Source organism: Phodopus roborovskii, unplaced genomic scaffold (genome assembly GCF_943737965.1).
Source record: "Phodopus roborovskii unplaced genomic scaffold, PHOROB, whole genome shotgun sequence".
Classification (NCBI taxonomy): Eukaryota; Metazoa; Chordata; class Mammalia; order Rodentia; family Cricetidae; genus Phodopus; species Phodopus roborovskii.
Genome location: NW_026126424.1, coordinates 8837759 through 8854022, shown reverse-complemented (window position 1 = coordinate 8854022; position 16264 = coordinate 8837759). Strand labels below are relative to the sequence as shown.

Here is a 16264-nt window from a genome sequence, read left to right as displayed (position 1 = left end):
TCCAAAGCTTTACTGTAATATTTTGAATATATTAACCAGAGGAAAAACTTGGAAAGCAAAGTGCACATACTAAAATAGAACTAAGAGCTATGGAGAAAACATTAGAATACCTTTATTGTATAAAGTTACTTTGAAACTAAATCTTAATCCCTTGGTGGTTTAGGTCACTCTTGTGAACAAGTCTGGCAGCTGAAGAATGCAGCCAGACCCTTTTCTGTGCTGTGCTATCATGCTCTAGCAAACTGTGGTGAATGCACATTGTCAGTGCAAAGTATGTTTGAATTTTCTTTGTTATAGTTTAGGAACAAAATGCACTGAGCTAATTTTGCAATCACAGAGGTAGTCTCTAACAGCCTTCATTTTTGTTAGATGGAGAATGACCTCAGGGGAAATAAAAATGAAAGGAAAACACCTTGCTGAACCTTAATGTACAGGGAAAGTAAGTTTGTAGTTTATAGTCTGGTGGCTTTTGGGATGCTGTGTCTACAGCCTGAAGCTAGATGAGAGACCAGCTTCTCTGATGGGAGCTGGGGCTCTGAGACAAGTCACTGTAAAGAGACTCCCTAATACCTGCTGGTTGCTATTCAAGTTAGTTCTGGGGTGTGGGGAACAACAACAAAACCCACTTACCTAGAGAGGCGCAGGGTGTGGAGGGGTGTGTTGGCCAGACATCAGCTTGGGAACTGGAAGTTGTTTTCCTGTTTATGTGTGTTCCTGTGATTGAACAGAGGGCTTCAGGCTTGGGGCTAAGTGCCTTTACCTGTTGCTCTGCTCATTTTTCAGGTGTCAGTTTAGCTACCTCCTCTGGAGAACTTACCACCTCCACCAATCTCCTCTGCCCCTCCCACTGCAGTTTCAAAAAAGTTGGAGGAAAAGTTTCAAATACATGTATTATTTTCCATAGATGCAACTGTGGAGACAACGGTGATTTGATTTACTATGCCCCCTTATAAAATAAGTTTCATAATTATAGAATCTGAAAAAAAAAGATTTGTGTGAAATAAGTAGTCTAGTCAGCTGCACCTTACTGACCCTTAAAATACTCTGTGTCCCATATGCTTTAGTGGGTTTCGTTCTCTGCCTTGCAATTATCACTGGTGCTATCTTTGAAGGAAGGTGCAGAGACCCATTTCTGTCTGTTGAATTTTGCAGTTACAGGAGAGTGACATCACACTTGATTAAAAGTCTAGTTTAAGTAGGAAAAAAAAGTTTCATAATTATATAATCACATCTTCAATTATAACAACATTTCAGTGATCATAAATATGGCAACCTACACAGTAGGTCATTTGATTGGTAGTTTATAAGCAGTGTCCATTTTTGTGAAGGCTAATTGATTGATTATCACCTTATTTCAAAATGGGATTTCAGATGAGCTTTTCATTTCATTCAACCAATAGTCTCTGCTTATGAAGTTTGGGCTGGATGGGGTTCTGGGCACTTAGGACACACTAGTAAAGAGCAGATGAGAAGTTTGCCTTGGAAGAGGTTCTGTTCTAATGTAGGGAGGTAAGGTCACCTGAGATTATAGAACGCTGTGGAGGGAGAGAAATCGGGGCAGTGGAGGACACGGCGGCTTCTTGGATCGGGTTTGAGATTAATCTGGATGGGTGCTCAGCTAGGCTGGACTGACACGATGCCATCCCATAAGCCCCTGCACAAATGGAAGTCATTTGGAGATGTTTTCATGATTGGAGGAGTGAGACAAATGAAGGGAACTCATCCCCTGACTTGCAATTCTGACAGATAACAAAAGCAGCTCAGTTTTGAATTTGTTATTTCAGTTCTCCAACTTGTGTTTGAGGAAGAGGAAGCCGCCATGTACCCTGTTAAGGAAGAAGCACACTTGATTCAAAGGGCTTAAGTCTAAGATAAGCTCCCATGTCCCTGGAGCCTTGTGTGTTGTTAGCAATTGAGCATGTCTTCTGCAAGTGGCCTGCATTTGAACTCTAAGATACGGTTCTCCTGTAGAGATAGATAACACACACACAAACACACACACACACACACACACACACACACACACACACACACACACACCCCTCTCCAACGGGTCAACGTTTGTGAGGAGCAGAGGGAATGGCATTGAGCTGCAGAAGTTTCTGGCATCTCTTTCAGTGAGAACAACCATAGCATCTCTTCCAGTGAGAAGGTTGATGCTGACCTTTGCAACATCACTCTGCTGCTCTGCTGCCTGCCTAAGCCACTTTCTGTTCTTGGAATATTATCTTTTATGGTTCGTTCCTGTACCAGTGCTGCCATGCAGGAACCTTGACACTGACTCCAACTGTGCTGGAGCTCCTAAGACTGTTTATTTTAATTGAGTGAGATATCGCCTTCTCTCGCTGCCAGAGATCCAAGTGGCTTGAGTTTTCTCACCAACCTCCCCATCTCCAGTCACCTTTCCTTGTTTTGAGGATGTATTAAACTGGACAAAATTGGCATGATCTTGTTTGGGAAGAGTGTGTAAACATGGGAGCAAATGTTGTTCATCTCTGGCTCCTCTGGTTCCTGTACAGTCCGACGAATCATTTTGCTGCGTCTTTGTACCCACTTAGCCTGGAAACAGGGATTTCAGGGTTTTCGTCCTCCCATTGGACTATTGGCCTGTGAGTGACGTCATGAATCCCCGCCACTCGGAGGGTGAATTCAGCACTGGCTAGTGTAGTCTTTACAAATTTCAAATGGCATTCCCTGACTGGTCACGGAATCTGTATCTTCAGAAACATCCCAGAGTCAGTGTTTCTGGCTCAAGACCTCCAGATGAATGCTGGTGCTAAACGTAAGGCAGGTCCCGAGGGATGGGGCTTGCGCCGTTTCCCCCCCATGTCAGATTATTTATTGGTGTCGTCATTGTTCGTGTCTTGTCTAGGCAGCCATATTGTTCCAACAACATTGTGGATGTCATTCCCCTTTCATTTTTGAGAGAGAATTACTTTTTTTTTTCCCCAGAGATGAGCCTCCTGCTTTGTTATCTATAACCAAGGGGTCAAATGTTTTATACATACAAACAAATCTAAACTGTCTCAGAAACTTTAGCTATATATTTTATGTGTGTGAATATATATATGTTGTGTATCTGTACATATATGTGTACACACACACACACACACACACACACACACACACACACATGATAACAAAGAAAAGAGGCCATGAATTTGAGAGGGAATGAGGGGTATTTGGAAAGGATTTGAGGGAGGAGACACAGAGGGATTGGTGGGAGGAAAGGGAATGTTTTCATTAAATTTTAAAGGAAGTAAAGAAAGTGTCTAAGTGAGGAAAATGCAAGAAATAAGGAGAGACAGGCAGGCTCTCGCCCAGTGTCCCAGATGCCATTAGGCAGGCTGTGACTAATTCTGGGTGTGGCTACTGGGCCTCATACGGGCATCAGCATCCTTACTGCTCTTTCCTCTTGGCTGTAGATGCAGCTTCTCTCCATCTTAGTGCTGCCCAGAGCCATGACTCAGCACTGGACTCCGTGGTGGTGTCACTGTCTCTTTGATCGCCAGGGCACAGAGCAGGAGGTCGGAGCTGCCGTGGGAGTGCTGGCTTCTCTATGCCCTTTGTTTTTAGGTTACTTTGATGTTGTCTGCTGTGCTAGTGGGCGCATGTCAGTCCCAACAGTATTTCTGTTTGCCTATGTAGAGTCAAGGAGAAGTTGGCAAATTATTAGCAATATTTAAATTACAATGTTTCCTATTACCTTAGTAAATTTGGTAGTTGCTTTAATGCCTATGAAATATAGAACCTGTCTTTTATTAATTTGTCTTAGAATACTTTTCAACTGTTGGTAAATTTTAGTGACCTTTATAGGAGGTACTAGCTGCTCTAAGTTTGGCTGTTTCTAAAAATTACATGAGTGATTATAATTGTTATCTTGGGCATGACCGGAGAACTTTGTTTTCAATTTTAGTCTCACAGTGCCACCTACTGGATATATTCTATAAAAACGTTACAGCTTTGGTTTCATGGGTTCTTATTGTAACTCCTTGCTGTCTGTCCTAGGATAGAAAATCTACCGCAAAACTTAAGTGTCTAGCATTTTATTTTGTTAAGCATGCTCTGTGTAGCTGAGGCTTGCCTTGGACTTGGGATCGTCCTCTCACAGCCTTCCTCCTGCTGGACAACAAGCTCAGACCCTAGTTTTGTTTTCTTTTGTTTTATGCAGTGTTCATAACAATGTACAAGCCCAAACGAAGTCCCACAGCCTAAAGATCTTAGGCGGTTTGGATGAGATTTCCTACACACGGGTTCATTCTCTTAAATGTCTGATATTGCTTTGAAAATATAATCTGTGACTGGTTTGCATCTCCTTTCTAAGCTAAAAATAGCTTTTGCTAGTGATGCCTCTTGATGTGTTCTCTCTGCATGTGTCCTGGCCTCCTAACTGCACACATGTGTTTGTTTCCTTGCTGTTCATTCCATTCATGGTAAGCTCAGTAAGACAGATAGTGACTCAGAACCCAAGGCAAGACTGTCACAGCTGCCCCAGAGTGAAACTCACTGATCATGAAAACAGGAATACTCACAAGATTGTATCAGCGCCAACAAGATGTTGGTCGATACTGTAACAGCACTTCTTTAATGTAGAAAAAGAGTCAAAAGTTATTTCATTGTCAGTCAGTGGCTGCATAGTAATGCTGAGTGGCATTTTCATTTGAAATTTTCTTTTTTGTATAACATACTTAATTACAGTTTTCCCCTCCCCCAGATCCTCTCTAGCTCCCTAACTAGCCAACTTCATGTTCTTCCCACCTTCAAAGCCCAAAACATTAAAAAGCCAAAATCAAACCAAACAAAAACAACAATGCAAAAACAAACAAACAAAGACCCCCAAAAGTAGACACACACAAATAAAACAAAACATAGAAACTGTTTTGTGCTGGCCCGCTGTTCCTGGGCATGGAGCTTTCCCTGGAATGTCCTTGATAATGTCAGTGACACTCCATTGGAGAAATCTGATTTTCCATTTATCGGCAAATATCAATTGCGATAGTTTCTTGGTTAGGGATTCAGTTTGGTGTTCTTGTCCCTGTCTGTGGGATTTTGTCTGGTTTGAACCTGTCTGTGAAGGTCTTGTGTGTGCGCTCAGAGTCTCTGTGAGTTCATGTGTGTGTGAGCTCTGTTGTATCTGAAAAACAATCAGAAAAGGCTGTTTCCTTAGAGACACACATCACCTTTGGCTCTTCTAGTCTTTCCACCTTCTCTTCTTCTAGATCCTTGAGCCTTGAGGGGAAGCGTTGATGCAGATAGCACATTTTCCGGGGGAGGGGGCTGAGTGCCCCAACGTCTCTCATTCTTTACGCATTTTCCAGTTGTAAGACCCTATGTTAATTCCCATCTACTGCACGAAGAAGCCTCTCTGATGAGGGCTGAGCAATGTTCTGATCAATGGCTATAGCAGTATCTTATTAGGAGTCATTTTATTGCTGTTTCTTTAGCAGAATAATACTGGTGGGTTTTCCCCTAGGCCGTGACCTATCTATTCCCTGGTTCCTGGCCACCTTAGCACTTTCAGGTATGGGTTCTACCTCATGGAACCGGCCTTAAGTCCAAGCCAAAAGGGGCTGGTCACTCCCTTAACATTTGAGCTGCTGTTGCACTGGTTGGTCTCTCCTGTATGCAGGCCACTGAGTTTGTAGCTGGCTGATATTGATGATTACTTTTCTCTTCAAGTAGCATACGCAGAGTACCATCCAGCACTATGAACACTAGTCATATGAACTCTAGTCCTTGGAACTTCTGGTTAGGCACCAATTTGATTTCTACGTGTTTGCTATTAGTATCTTTAGCAATAGGGCCTACCCATTAGATTGTGGAGGGTAACTGATAGACTTGGCAATGGCCTATGATGTTTGCATGGTCCTTAGGACCCCTCTGACCAAACCAACTGTGAGTTATAATTTTAATTACACACAAAGATACATTGTGTTCAACCAAAATGAATATAATCCAAAAATGGGAGATTCAGATTCATTGTCTTTACCCTTCTTCCTTGTCCCTATAACATGCATGTTAATAAGCTCATAGGACATGGCAGCAGAACTAGGAATAGTCTGAAAGAAAGAGTGAACAGGAGTACACTAGAGGTCAAAGATGAGAGCACACTTGGAAGATACTGCTGGGGCAGGTGTGATACAGTGTGCCCCTGGTGAGGAAAGTGAGCAGCGTAGCCAGTTCGGGAGAAGAAGGAATTCCACTTAAACATATATAGTCACTACAATTAAACGTAGGAAAAAAAAAAAAAAGACAGCTTAACTCTCTCTGCGCTTATGCACTGTGGAGCAGATAAGTGGACGCATGGAAAGAGAATAAATCCTGGCATTTTTCAACACAGCCTGGGAGATTAAACAAGACAGTGCCATTTAAAAACGCTTTCCCCATGGCTCCTGAATAAAACGTAAACAGTTAAAAAGCTTTTAACATTCTTTACTGCCACCCTGGTTGTCTGAAGACCTTTCTTTCTTATCGTCATCCGCTTTCCAGAGGAGCAAACACAGGAAAACATAAGCATTCTTAATAGCCAAGATACAGTCCTGCGTTGACTGCAGTTTATTGCTGGACATCCATGCTTAGTTCTGTGGGTTTGAATCTGCCAGGACTGGAATGCTCGAATGGTGGTTGGTGATACTTCCCAGATGTTTTTCCCAGATGTTTTAGGCATGGTCTGCCTTTGGGCAAGTTATAATAGTAAAAATACAGGCAAATTACCTTCTATTCCCACTGGCTTGTATAGCAAATAATTGTGTCGTATTTGTTTCTAAAGTATTTCAGGGAATTGGTTATAGTCTTTGAAGTCTTTGAAAAATGAAAGGATGAAAGAGTAGAATTTAACCAAATTACTTGCTTAGCTTCAGAAAGTGTTGTCGGGTATCAGAGGGTAAACAGGAGCATCCAGAAGCAATGGCCTGACCAATGTCATTTTCTGTCTTCAGTTCCTACTCTCCTGAATATGTCCTCATTGTCCTGGGTCTTTTTGTTTGATGCCTGCCTCTTCCTGCTCATTCTGGTCCCTAGATTGTGTTTTATTGCTACTAGGTAAAAAGAGCAAACTCGGGTGTAGCTTATGTCTTTCCAACAAAAGGTTTGTATAAAAATGTTACTGTGCACATCCATGTGAAGGCTTGAAGCAAATGCCTAGATGATTAAGATGCCTCTCGACTTTTAATCACTAGTACATAACCTGGAAGGTAGGTTTTCTGTCCTCTAGGTCATTTTTATGAGAACATTTTGCAGTAACTATGATGTTTGCCTTCAGAAACCCAAGTACATTTCATGCTATCCAGCTCTAACCCTCCCATTAAAGACAGTTTTTCATATGCTAAGTGCTTTGTACAGAGATAACATTGTTCTGGATAGAAACAATGGCAGCTACATTTCCCCAGCCATCTGTGCCAAGAACACGTCTCTACATGCAAACATTAATCTTTGTCTCAACAACCACCCCTCTTTTCCTCCCACCTTTCCCGTCCCCCACTGTTCTGAGACCACATTCTGTGGCTCATTCCTAAAACCCCAGCAGTGGATCCACTTTGAACATCTGACAAAGACAAACATCAGGACTGGGTTCTCTAAACCTTTGGGAGAAAATGTCCTGATGGCCCCTCCCCATCCCTCCCCCCCCCGCCTCTCACACATACCCCTATGGTCTCCCCCTCACCCCACCTGATGGTCCCTCACCCCCCGATGGTCCCTCACACACATCCCCATGGTCCCTCACCCCCCGATGGTCCCTCACACACACCCCATGGTCCCTCACCCCCCGATGGTCCCTCACACACACCCCATGGTCCCTCACCCCCCGATGGTCCCTCACACCCCCATGGTCCCTCACCACCCCCCATGGTCCCTCACCCCACCCGATGGCCCCTCACCCCACCTGATGGTCCCTCACCACCCCCCATGGTCCCTCACCATCCCCCATGGTCCCTCACCCGACCCGATGGTCCCTCACACACACACCCATGGTCCCTCACCCCACCCGATGGCCCCTCATCCCCCGATGGTCCCTCACTCCCGATGGTCCCTCACACACATCCCCATGGTCCCTCACCATCCCCCATGGTCCCTCACCCGACCCGATGGTCCCTCACACACACACCCATGGTCCCTCACCCCACCTGATGATCTGTCACCCCACCCTATGGCCCCACATCCCCCCCCATGGTCCCCTGCTCTTTGGGCCTCCATGAAAAGTAATCTCCTTTATTTACAACTTTATCTTCAATTTTTTTTAAATTGACACGAAGTGCTCCGAAGTTATCAGATACCTCTGAAAATATTCTCTTTTAAACAGGTTTATAAAAGCAAGAAGGGTCTTTGTGGGAGACCATCCTGGTGAGTGAAGTCTAGGACAGCCAAGGATACACAGAGAAACCCTGTCTAGAAAAAAGACCTTTTGTCTTTCAGTCTGGCCTTCTGTGTTATGCTGACAAGAAAGGCATTTGAATCAAGTATTTTTTTTTCCAGCACTGTCAAGCATGACCAGCCACACTAAGGGTACTATGGAACTTTGTCATTTAATGAAATAACAGAGAGTGTCATTGGCCTTCAGCCCTAAAGAAGTGGCCATTCTTGCATATTTCTCCAAATAGTTTCATTTTTCAAAAGATTTTATTAAATGTATTCACTTTATTTTATATGTGAGTGTTTGCCTACATGTGTGTATGTGCACCATGAGTGTGCTTGCTGCCCATGGAGGTCAAAAGAGGGCATCAGATTCCCTGGAACTGGAGTTATGGATGGTTGTGAACAACCATGGTGGTACTAGGAATTGAACCTGGGTCCTCTAGAGCAAAGTTGTCTTAACCTCTGAACCGTCTCTCCAGGCCAAATAGTTTTATTTTTAAAAAAAGTCATTTGTAAACTACATGGGCAACATGATGCCAGACACACTAGACCCTTAAAACAGCCATCTTGCTTTTTTGTTTGGAATATGTACAGCTTAACAGGATGCATGCTATAAGCACCAGGACATTTTAACATAAGCATAATGAAATATTTACATTGCTGTATTTATATATTCTTTTTTCACACACATGCAGGTTGTCATGGCTACCCATATTGGCATCAATATTCAGGTGCTAATATGTGCTTACAAGTGTATGTTTGTAAATGAGATATAAATTTAAATGAATCTTTGTCTTGAGTGTGGTACACTGTGTCATAGTCCTTGAATTCAATAAAGGTCCAGGAAGAATCATCATTGTCCTGGCAAATGCACAGTAAGAGTTTCTCAGTGAGCCCCAGTGGAGGACTTTGGTAGCACCCAGAATCTCTGTGCTCCCAATTCAGTTCATTTTCTTCCTTCCTCCAGACCCCCTTGTACTTGGTAAATCATGGTGAGAGCGGGCCAGTGCGGTGCAACCGGTGCAAAGCCTACATGTGCCCGTTCATGCAGTTCATTGAAGGCGGGAGGCGCTATCAGTGCGGGTTTTGCAGCTGCGTGAATGAAGGTAAATGGTGCCATTAAGACTACTTTGGAAAAGCTTATTATTTAAAAATATGTTGTATTACATTCCTTAGCTTCGGAAAGACAGGCTTCCCCCCCCCCCCAGATGACACAAATTGTAAGGTCCCTAAACAGAAGCCGTTACTGATGGAAGTAGGTCCCTGTTACCTGTGTGTAGCTGCAAGAGTCCTACATGGAAACTGCTATCGCTTTGCATAAAACTGAAGCATGTCATGGTGGAGCTGCATCTCCTTCCACGGTGCCCCTTTTGAACGCAATGTGAGATTTTACTCCTTGCATGTACAGAAGATAAACCCTAGAAACTTTAATTTTGTCTCCTGCGGTTGTCCTGGATTCATTGGTATTTAGGGAAAGCTCAGATAAGCAGGGGCTTTCCTCTTCTGATATAAATGTTGACTCTTGAGGAGAAAGGGACATTATGATGATGTCTTTTCGGTTCCATCCTATCACAGATCCACCAATGTGGATGATGGATGTTAGACAGTGTGAGGGTTAGCACTGCCGAGAGAGCTTGTGGATAAAGCAAGCACTGGTCCACAAACACGAGGGCCTGAGTTTGGCCCTCAGCACCCACATGAAAGGTAAGCAGAGTGTGGTGATGCATGTTTGTAACCCTGGGGTTGGAGAGGTGGCAACAGGAGAATTCCTATGGCTCCCTGGCTAGCCAGCTTAGCCAGATTGGCAAGCTCCAAGTCCCAGTGAGAGGCCCTACCTCAAGTAACAAAGTGGATGGCTCCGGATGAATGCCAGCTGAGGTTGACCCAGCCTCACCTGTGCAGCTAGACACACAGAGAGAGAGAAAGAGAGAGAGAGAGAACACACACACACACAGAGAGAGAGAGAGAGAGAGAGAGAGAGAGAGAGAGAGAGAGAGAAGAGAGAGAGAAACCAGGAGAGAAACAGATCATATGACAGAACATAATTCATGGTGTGACTTGAGTTTGGTTGAGGATAGGCAACAGGATATTATTAAATGTTAATTAGCATGTGAAATTAATTTTAAAAATCACATTACATGTAGGTGTGGGAGTGTGAGTGAATTATACATTGTGTTGTATAGAAAGAAATTAACTTACCACACATCATAAGCCCGATAACCCAGAAGTCTGCATGACATCTACATGTAACGAAGTCACCAACATGGTCCCTGGTATATTTGACTTTACTGAGAGAGACTGTCATCTTCACTGTCTGTAATCTTTTCAAGATGTTGAATTCACCAAGTTCAGGGTCAAATATGTAAATATAAACTTTATAGAGTTCACTTCTAAAAGCCATGAGATGGTAAGAACATAGATTCTGAAACTTCTGTTTTTTTTTAAAGTCTGACTTTAGAAAAAGAGTTCTGAAAGTCAAGTCTGACCTTGAACTACTATTGTAGTAGAATGAGTCAAATCTGGATATATATGATAAAGTAAGAAAAAAAACCTAAAATAAATAAATAAATCATAAATTTAAAAAAGCAAAATAGTTTGTTATAATTTGCACACTCACAGCTGAACATGAAGACTGCCAAGTGTTGGTTTCAACCCAAAAAGTACTGCTTTTGTGGTTTTTACAAAAGGAGATGCTGTTCTTAGCAAAATACTTAAAAGCATTGGTGACTTTCTCACATACTATTAACAGAAGTTTCACAGCCTTCTCTGGACGTCTCCAGGCTACAGGAGCTCGTTTGCACAGAGACACAAGGCCTTATTTGTCCAAGTGTTCAGTGTGTGAGTCATAAGTCTTGCCCTGCCTTTGGGTGACTTCCAGAACTTGCTAGAAGTAACCTTCTGAGACATTTGAATCAAATTAGACTTCGGCTGAGATCTTTCGGGTGCAGTCTTTCCCTAATACAGTAATCTTCTACATGAGTGGGGCCGATGGTAGCAGATTAGCCTATGAAAACCCAGAGCCAAAGAAATGTCTTAATTAAGGTGTAACAAAGATTGTATTGATAGTTTATCTAGATAATCAGCATTAGTCTCTGTCAGCTATGTTAAAAATTCAAATAGAAAACTAAAAAAAAAAATTTTAAAAAAAGGTAACTTGGTAGAGGCAGATATTTGGGTGTGTTAGCTTGAAAACAAGAGCACTTCTCTCTGGAGTTTCCAAAATCATAAGTGTTCTTTGGCATCAATAACTTTTATATGATCAGGAGGTTGTTAGCAAAGCTCTCATTCTGGTTACATGAATGTGAGTATTGTGGTCTGTGGTTTTTCTATATGTATAAACTATTTCATGACTAAAATATAGTGATGCCTTATACTGAGAAATAATAAAGAAGCAATCAACACTGATGAAAATTATGTATAAAATTATGTAGTTCTATAGATAGAATTCTAGGCAGATTGATTTAACTATAAAAAAAATCAAAGTTTATATAAGGCAAAACTATTATAAACATAATTAAAAGGCAAAATTGTAATGACTTACAACATGTGTAGTAGTCAAAAATTTAGTGAGTTTTGAAAAAGAGAAAACTCATTTTTCACATATTTCTAAGACTTGCTCTCATAATAATGATTCTGAGAATCTCCTTTCCTCCTTTCCTCAACAATAAAATCTGAGAATTTGTTGGGTTGTGTGCTTGTGAAAACAAAGGACTCTGCCCTGGTTTGTTTCCTGTAGTGCCTCCATTCTATTTCCAACATCTGGACCACAATGGGAGGAGAGTGGACCACTACGAGAAGCCAGAGCTGTCGCTGGGATCCTATGAATACGTCGCTACTTTGGATTACTGCAGAGTGAGTGTTGCCAGGACTTCAGCATCCCTGCACCGATGTTGGGTTTCACTGAACAGCTTCCATATGGAAAGACATGACATGGTTCCCAGACAGTCTCCGGGGGCATGTACAAATACCTACAACCCAGATGTGACCTCACTCACTAGCATGATTCAGTTGCTGAGCTGTCTCCTGGAGTAATCAAGCTCACAAGTGTGGTATATAGCTAGGAAACAATTCTTTTTATCTGTTTGAGAGAGAGTATCCTGCTTCTTTGTTTTGATTTGGTTTCTGAGACAGGGTCTCACTAAATGTGGGCCTTGACTCTGCTATGTAGCTGAAGATGACCTTGGATTCCTGATTCCCCAACTCCCTAATGCTGGAATGAATGTTGTGTGCCACCACTCCCAGATGTTGTACAGCTTTGGAGCCTGTCTTGGAACTCACTCTGTAGACCAGGCTGGCCTCAGACTCACAGAGATCTGCCTGCCACTGCCTCCCGAGTGCTGGGATCAAAGGCGTGCGCCACCACTGCCCAGTTGTACTGCTTCTTAATGCAATAATTCCATCCAGGTCTCAGCTTCTTTTGGTCTGTTAGTGACTTCTCTACCAAGGCAAAAACTTAACCAGTATTCTCAGAGGGCTGCTGGCTTCCTTACTCTCATTAAAGTAGTGAGACTTATCTAACTACCTCCCATAAACTTCTTTGAGTTCTTTCTTCAAAGGAAAAAAAAAAAAAACCCCATAGCAACATTAACTTTCCTTATAAAGCAACTGACTGTTGGACACTATGCTACCACTGCAGAGCTGTCTACAACTGCATGAAATTCTCAATGCAGAGACTGACTTTATCAGCTCTGCCTTTATATAGTAAAGATAAGACGGTGTCTTTCTACTCACCATCGTGTGTGTATGGGTCCTGTCTGGAAAAATCTTACTTATTATCCACTTACTGACTAGATGCAAGTTTTTTATGAGCACATATCTTTATTTATATGTTCCAGCTGGTGCCTTTTTCCCCCTTCATCAAGCTTAGGGAACATCTTTGTATCTTTGTTTTATCTGTTCTCCCGGTGGTATTTGTGTTTCTGCTCTGCATGTGTGTCTTCCTCATAGATTTCGACACTTGGGTTGGCTTTGTGACGTTTGTGCAGTGTCTGACAGAGTTGGAATGAGTACATGAGCAGGCGTGAACTTGCAGATGAGTTACTCTAACCCCGTGTGTTCACCGACAGACTCCAGCACGAGTAACCACAGTGCTTACTCTTTAGTTTCAGATAAAACTTGAGTGTGCTTCTGAAGCATGATAGGTAGGTGAAGACACAGGCCCATTCTGACTTATTTCTCTCTTTCCTCTTCCAAAAACGAATGCCTGCCAATATCTCACTTCTGGACAACAGCACCTGGCTGTAGGTTCCCACCAGAGATGTCTGTCTATCTGTCTGTCTGTCTGTCTCTCTCCCTCCCTCCTCCCCTCCCTCCCTCCCTTCCTTCCTTCCTTCCTTCCTTTCTTTTTTAGGTTTTCGAGACAGGGTTTCTCTGTGTAGCTTTGGAGCCTGTCCTGGAACTAGCTCTTGTAGACCAGGCTGGCCTCGAACTCACCTGTCTCTGCCTCCCAAGTGCTGGGACTAAAGGTGTGTGCCACTACCTGCATCCAGAGATGATTTCTAGAGATGAAATCCACGTGTTGAAAATAGATACCAAGAAGTTTTATCCATGTTAGTCTTTCTTTGCAGTTGGCTAAATCTTTAAAATTTTCAGTTAATATATTTTATTCTATTGACTATTTTATGATTGTTTTAAACTAATATACATATAGTTATTAAAGCAAAACCCAGTGCCTTCTTAGTTTGATTTGTTGAGAACTATTTAACTTATCTGGTGACATATAAAACATTTTTGATACAGAGGCTTTATGTGAGTCATCAAACACGTCTGGAAGTACAATTTACATTTCAACAGTTTCTTTGTCTTTCCTGCTTTGACTGAAGGAGAATAAATACACAAAAGTAAGCATTTTGCTTTCTAATTAAATATAGCAATGCCATTGTAAGTTATGATGGAAAGTTTGCTCACTGAACTCCTTAGCCAGAGTATGAATTCCATCAAGTGCTGAGGCTTCAAGTCTCTGTCAAAATGATAATTACAGACCTTATACTGTTTTCAATAGAAACATAGGCGAGAGTCAAACAACCATAGCTCCAAATTTTGCTTTGTGGCAGTATTCAAGAAGGATAATAAATGGGAAATCTCACCCAGAAAGCAGGAAACCAAATAATTGAAAACTTTGGAGCTTCATCTTCCTTTTTATCTAAGTAGAGTTTATAGTGGATGCACACAGTTTTATATAATCTAAAATGTAAGTGAAGTAAAATAACGAGTTGACTTGGAGATTTGTATGATGGAAAGGAGTTTATTGACTTTGCATATGTGTGTGTGTGTGTGTGTGTTAATGCTATAATTATATATTATAATGCTATAATCCTCCAGTTAGTTAATCTTAGTGTTGACTTTAGGTAATAAAATTAGCATTTGTTGAACATCATGTGTATCTCTGCAAGATACTTCTTACATATGTGTGACATCATTTAGCCCTCACAGTGAGTCCAGATGCTCTGTGCCACATTCAATGGGGACAGGTAAGAGAGCTTTGGCTGCAGATCAAATGTATAGAAGGTGATGGTACCAACTAAAAATGTGTCTGTGGGGCCAGAGCCCTACCTCCTGTCAGTTGGTATACCATGAAGTGTGTAGTCAGGTGTTTCACAAAATCAGTATAGAGTTTCCCTGAGGCAAAGGAAATCTACTGTCAACTTTTCTTCCTAAATAGAAATGTAGGGGTTTTTCTTAGTTAATTTTAGCTCATTTTGACATTTTTTAGATGCCTTGCATGTCCAAACAATTTGTCTTTGTAAGAATTACCCCAAATCAGCAATATGGTAAACAGTTCAAAGAAGCATGTATAATCACACATGAACCTAAGTATGTTACATACTGTGAAGGAGTATGATTAAAAAGTTGCATCTTGGGAAGTGGGACGAGCAAGTTAAACCAGGAGCAGATAGCCAGGCTGACACACACCTCGAATCCCTGAACCTGGGAGGAGGAGGCAGATGGAGCTGTGTGAGTTCATAGTGAGTTTTACATAGTGAGTTCTAGGATAGTCAGGGCTAGTGGGACCCTGTCTCAAAAGAAAAAAAGTAATAATAATAATATAATAACAACCATCATCATCGTCATCATCATCCGTGGACAGAGAACTGATTGTGGAGGTAGAAGTAGAAACTGCAGAGTCACAGAGGTACTGGTGACTCAGTCACTTTTCCTCGGGGGCTCTACACACATTGCTGATGACTGATGTGGACCAATTGTAAGCACCAGGATTGTTGGAGGGCTCCTCCTATTTCTTCAAAATCTCAAATAATTCAAGTATTTCTAAAAAAAAAAAAAGAAAACTATGTCAAATAAAACATATTTACCTGCGTCAGGCCTGGGGGGGGGGGGGCTGTGACTCTGTGTAGGAAATGTCAGCCACTTAGATTGAGAGGATGCATGAGAAGGAAATTGAAGAAGTATTGAGACAAATCTGTCCTTTTATTTCCTACTGGGTTAGCATCATGTCTTTGAGGTTTTAGATTTTTGTACACATTATAAAGGAAGTTTTATAGAGCATCTGGATTGGCAGGCTGTTTAAGAGCTTATGTTACTTTAGTCTGACTGCGGACTAAAGTGAGGAAGTAGTGGTTTCTGTTGATTTCTACACACACACACACACACACACACACACACACCACTCACTGTTAGCAACCATGGAGAACTCTAGTATCATGTTCGACACTGGGCTCTGAGAGTTCAGTAAAGTGATTCTCAGAAGACCACATTTTGATGTGTACTGTGCCATGGGCCAGTTTATCTCATGAAGTCTATCATGAGAACAGACATATTGGAGGGGATGGCACATTAGAAATAAGTATAAATAGTTCAAGTAGGGAAAAAAATGATCAATGCATTACAGCTCTTAAAAATTATAACTAGAATTGTCATGTGATCTGGAAATTCAGGTTCTGGATTTCTTCTCCAA

General features: G+C 41.9%; 1 protein-coding gene across 1 annotated transcript in view; it reads left to right on the top strand.

The window, feature by feature from the left end:
- Nucleotides 1-16264, top strand: part of Sec24d (SEC24 homolog D, COPII coat complex component) — an 83059-nt gene that overhangs the window by 37743 nt on the left and 29052 nt on the right. The window contains exons 9-10 of the mRNA XM_051185562.1: nt 9320-9458; nt 12089-12204. Of these exons, the coding sequence (XP_051041519.1) occupies nt 9320-9458; nt 12089-12204 (255 nt within the window). The remainder of the gene's footprint in view (nt 1-9319; nt 9459-12088; nt 12205-16264) is intronic.